Source organism: Trypanosoma grayi, assembly GCF_000691245.1.
Source record: "Trypanosoma grayi strain ANR4 Tgr_1063_V1, whole genome shotgun sequence".
Lineage (NCBI taxonomy): Eukaryota > Euglenozoa > Kinetoplastea > Trypanosomatida > Trypanosomatidae > Trypanosoma > Trypanosoma grayi.
Genome location: NW_008826682.1, coordinates 1,074 through 5,517, shown reverse-complemented (window position 1 = coordinate 5,517; position 4,444 = coordinate 1,074). Strand labels below are relative to the sequence as shown.

The following is a 4,444-nucleotide window of genomic DNA, read 5'->3' as shown; positions in this document are numbered from 1 at the left end:
GCCACATTAACGTGGCGAATGCGCCCCCCACCCACGGCCACCCCGAGGGGCGAGGCGGCAATTCCTCTGCAGCAGTCTGGCGTCCATGCTCTTGATGTTGGGTGTGTCATCCTCCGTTTGGCCCCTGCGGTGAAGCGCCGTTTTCAGGAATTATGGACTCTGTCGTCGTGTGTTCTTTGGGTTGTTTCTCAATCGGGGCACCGTCAAATCTCCGCCGAGAATGTTCATTTGCTACGGGAGTCTGGAATCGTGTGCCATGCCACCTCTGAACTTACCGGGGCTTGTGTTATTCCTTCTTTCCGTGAAGGGGAAAAAAAACCTTCGGGAACGCGCCGGCCGCGGGTTGCAGCACGGTGGGGTACGAATTGCTGGCGGCCCTTGCGGGACAGTTGCTCCTTTCAACAGCATTTCGTAGCATTTGCCCTCTGTGCTGTCGGATTTAGTTTTGCGTCTTAATCTAAAGGCGTCGCGTTTTTCGAGATCGATTTGCCACAGGGGGCCCGGCATTTGCTCCACTTCCGGGGTGGGTCAGGCGCCGTGTTAAAATTGGCGCGCCTTCTCATGGGGCACGGGGTGGCCCCCAGAGATTCTGCAGCCGGTCAATTCGGGCGTTGCACGGGGGGGGGCCAGTGTCGCCTACGATTCCAAAGGGGACAGCCAGTGCCGCCCGCAGTGGAAAAGGTCTCGCAAGATCCTCTGGCGCAAGCCGCCTTGGAATATATGGCTTCGGGGGCGAACTTCATGGGGCGTGGATGGCCACATCCAGTGGGAAGGAATGCGATAAAACCACGCCCTCGCAGCTCAGAGGGTCAAAAACGCATCACAAAAAACGTTTGGCAAAGAGGAATGTTGGCTGCGCCGCGCGCCGCCGTCGACTTTTTGTTCGTGGACGCCCCTCCTGGTGTACTTTTGGTGATGGTCATATGCTGCTGCCGGGGAGGCGCAGTCGATCCCGTACGCCAACTTTGTGGGGCTCCACCACTGTAACGCCTTCGTTCACATCGCCGCCACCCAGGGCATTGAAACACGACCGCCTGAAACGCAAGGGCCTCGCTCATTGCCCGGGTTGGTTGTTTCTTTTTTAAAAAAAAATTACTGCCTTCTTCAGCAATTGACTTTTGATAACGTCGAGTTGTTTTTGCTTTCTATCGTTTTTCGTCGCACACCCGACCCTCGCTTCAACATGAACAAAAAGCACCAAAACCACCACAAAAACAACAACAACAAAAAAGTAAAATCCTAATTCATAGGCACACACACACACACACACACACACCCAAAAAAGAGCAAGCCATGCGGTGGGTTCTTGCGGGCGCGCGTCACCTGCATAGAGAAGGACTTGGCAGAAAAAAACAAACCACGTGGGGGGATTGCGCACACCTAATCTTCCCCCCCCCCCTCCCCCCCCCATATTTCTCTGGCTTCAAGCACGCTTCTTCTCTCCCTTCTTTTCCACAACTTTTTTGCGGTACCCCAACGTACTCGCGGCGTTCGCGTTGAGGTCGCGCATGGCTATGCGATACTCATTCTTGATCCACGGGACAGTGAACGCAATCGCCGTCGCAACAGAGATTACAAGTGCGGCGTTAACGGTTGTAACTGGCCATCGGTCCACCTCATTTCCTTTTAGGGATGCTACTTGGTAGAAACTCACCAGAAAGGGTGGAAACGAAGCCGCGCTTCCAATGTAGTAGCGATGCGCTGTGAAGAGCACATGAATGAGGAGTGAGGTTATCGCCCAGTATTGAATGACGAAGAGAATCACCGCGGGCTTCAGAAACCCGTCGAGGGTTTCCGAGAAGGTCGCCGCCGGCGTGGCAGCTGTAGATGCGGCCTGCATCAGGCAAAAAACCGTGTTCGTCGCGCTGAGCAGCAGCCATACCGTGATGAACGCGGAGAACGCGAACGGGTTGAATCGCGATGCAAAGATCAGCGCACGTGTACCGGCGAGCCCTGCAGCATACTGATGTGCAATTCCGGCCCCAGACTTCGCGGACTTCCCACGCCCAATGAAGGGAACTAGAGTGATGATGATGCATGTAACCAGCGTCACCGCGGCGAGTGGAAGGACGATGGGAAGGTTGGACTCAAGGTTATGCCACTCCATGAAACTCACCGGCACCTCCTTTGCCTGCGTCTTCTGCCAGGCACGCAACTGCGCCTCTACATCCAGGTTGCTACGACCCATCGCTGAGCCTCCTTATTTCTCTGTTTATTCACAAAATGCACACTAGAATGGAGCGAAAAGAAACAAGAGACGGACTGCACACACTCACAAAAGCACACACGCACACACGGAGGGAGCGAGAGAGAGAGAGAGAGAGTTAAAGAAAGAGAGAGAGAGAGAGAGACATAAACGCACACCATCATAGTCGTCAAACAACAGTGTGAAGTACGGAATCTCCGATTCCCAGACCAAACAACTACTTTCATCCCTCTCTATCTTTCTCATATCGCCCTTTTTCACCACACTACAACAGAAGCGGCGAAAAGTGTACGCCTAACCAGACATGGCCACTTCCCTCATTCGCGTTGTCCTTGTCCTCCCCAACCTTGAAGAGGCGATCTGTGATCTCGTCAACGCACATAATATTGTACGACGGCGCACTCACGCCACCGCCCTCTTCCTTCTCTGCAGCGGCTTCAATGTTGGCTTGCGGACTCGCCCAATCTGCTGCAGAACCGTAGACGCGAATCTTTCTGTAATCGTCCCACCCGACCCGAAGCGCCTCGCGCACCATGGCCTCATTGCCGATGAGGCGAATCACAAACAGCGCCGCCACGCGCAGGTACTTGTGCACATCTTGGTGCAGCATTGCCAATACAATTGATGGTTCCGGTGTGATCTGCAGCAGCCGCGTGATGAGGCAGATAAACGGCTCCGGTTTTTGCAAGGGACCACTCAGGCCCCCCACATACTTCACGGCTATGATAGCCTCGAGCGTCGCCAGCAGCGGCCTGTGCAAACAGGCGGCCATCGTGTGAGATTGCGTGATGCGGTGACGGGTGGCGGGGTCGAGAGCGGCCACCGCACTACGGCCCTTCAGATTCCACGAGATGCGCTTTGGCCCTTCCATGCTGTGCCCTGCCTGCACCGCACCTTTGTATTTTGGGTTGTTTTTACCAGCAGCGGAAGAAGCCACATCCACACAAACAGAAGTAACGAGAACCAATGGGGGGAGGAAAAAAAAAAAACTCAGGGGAGGGGATGGGCGACAGCGAGAACATCACACACCACAAGGAACAATAAGCAATACAAAGCACCACTCCGATGGGAAACATTTCCACTCTTCCACTTCGTTCCCTCCCGACAAGGGTCGTGATTTGGGGTCCAACACGTTTTATCGAAATGGTTTGAGGGCTAGCCAAAGCACAAGCGGCACCTGCAGGCATGCGGCACCGTACGCCAACAGTCTTGCGTTCGACGGAGTCCGTCCCTCACGCTGATGCATCCGCATCAAAATCGTGGCCACAAAGAAGCCGTTGCTAATCAGCGCATACATCACGAAGAAGCCAATGTACCAAGCATCACTCTCTAGTTGCACCACTTCTCTTATCAGTACAATGAGACAAACCGTGATGTACTTGTAGCCACACAGGGCGACTAAGTCCAACACACTCACGTCCGGCACAAGCCGAAGGACATAACTTGCCACCTTTAACAAGACAACTTCAAATAGGAGCCAGAACACCAGCGAGGAGGCAGACGACAAGAGGTGCTCGTTCGTCACGCTGTTATGGTGCAGTCCATGCAGGAATGCGGAGAGAATGACGTACGTGACAGCGCCCATGAGAGGCAGATATAGATCGAACGCGTATAAATCGTTCGTTGGCAGCGCCGCCGGGTACATGCCACCCGTCGCCGAGGTGGGCGAACGCTCGACCCCCGGTGGCATCATCGACGGATCCCCGCCATAAGGAGCGGAGAATCCACTCGCCTCGTGATCGCTAGTGGAGACTGGAGCCACCCTTTGAAACCTGCGGGTGAAGGGGAACAGCAATATGGCCAGCTTACCCTTCACGTACTGGTTGTCCACGCGGAAATAGCGGCGAATGCCAGATATGACAGGCAGATGGCGCATGAAGCTCTGCTCTCCGCCCTGCAGCACACTCTGTCCGTACTGAAGCCCCATCTGCAGCATCATGCTCTGCTGGTCGCCACCCCACGGAGGAGGGGGCTGCGTGTGGTGTGGATGTGCAGGTGGCGTGTATGCAGAAAAGGCGGACATGCAATACGTGCGCAATCACGGTTTTCGTTGTCTTCTCAGTCTCTGCCCCCTCACTCTCCCTCTCTTCACCACTTCTACAACGACTGGATCTCTGTATGTGTGTAGGGGAAGCTGGAAACTACACCTCCTAAAACTACCATTTTCACCCGCAGCCATCGCCCCCATTACCAACAGATGGGTGTGAGTGTGGGAGAGAGAGAGAGAGAGAGAGAGAG

The 4,444-nt window shown here is 54.8% G+C and overlaps 5 protein-coding genes across 5 annotated transcripts; 2 read left to right on the top strand and 3 right to left on the bottom strand.

Annotated features, from left to right (window-relative positions):
• DQ04_10631050 (hypothetical protein) lies at positions 1–456 on the top strand (the record flags this gene model as incomplete). Its single annotated transcript, XM_009316313.1, has 1 exon — positions 1–456. A coding segment is annotated over one exon (456 nt), but the record flags the coding sequence as incomplete, so codon positions are not given.
• A 105-nt stretch (positions 457–561) lies between these two features.
• On the top strand, positions 562–987 carry DQ04_10631040 (hypothetical protein; the record flags this gene model as incomplete). The annotated part of the gene is made up of 1 exon (XM_009316312.1): positions 562–987. One exon carries the CDS (start codon positions 562–564, stop codon positions 985–987), a length of 426 nt encoding a protein of 141 aa, XP_009314587.1.
• A 436-nt stretch (positions 988–1,423) lies between these two features.
• On the bottom strand, positions 1,424–2,188 carry DQ04_10631030 (hypothetical protein; the record flags this gene model as incomplete). The annotated part of the gene is made up of 1 exon (XM_009316311.1): positions 1,424–2,188. The coding sequence occupies one exon, from the start codon at positions 2,186–2,188 to the stop codon at positions 1,424–1,426; it is 765 nt and encodes a 254-aa protein (XP_009314586.1).
• Positions 2,189–2,471: 283 nt separating this feature from the next.
• Positions 2,472–3,077, bottom strand: DQ04_10631020 (pre-mRNA-splicing factor 38A; the record flags this gene model as incomplete). Its single annotated transcript, XM_009316310.1, has 1 exon — positions 2,472–3,077. The coding sequence occupies one exon, from the start codon at positions 3,075–3,077 to the stop codon at positions 2,472–2,474; it is 606 nt and encodes a 201-aa protein (XP_009314585.1).
• A 264-nt stretch (positions 3,078–3,341) lies between these two features.
• DQ04_10631010 (Hrf1 family protein) lies at positions 3,342–4,145 on the bottom strand (the record flags this gene model as incomplete). Its single annotated transcript, XM_009316309.1, has 1 exon — positions 3,342–4,145. One exon carries the CDS (start codon positions 4,143–4,145, stop codon positions 3,342–3,344), a length of 804 nt encoding a protein of 267 aa, XP_009314584.1.
• Positions 4,146–4,444: the final 299 nt, after the last annotated feature.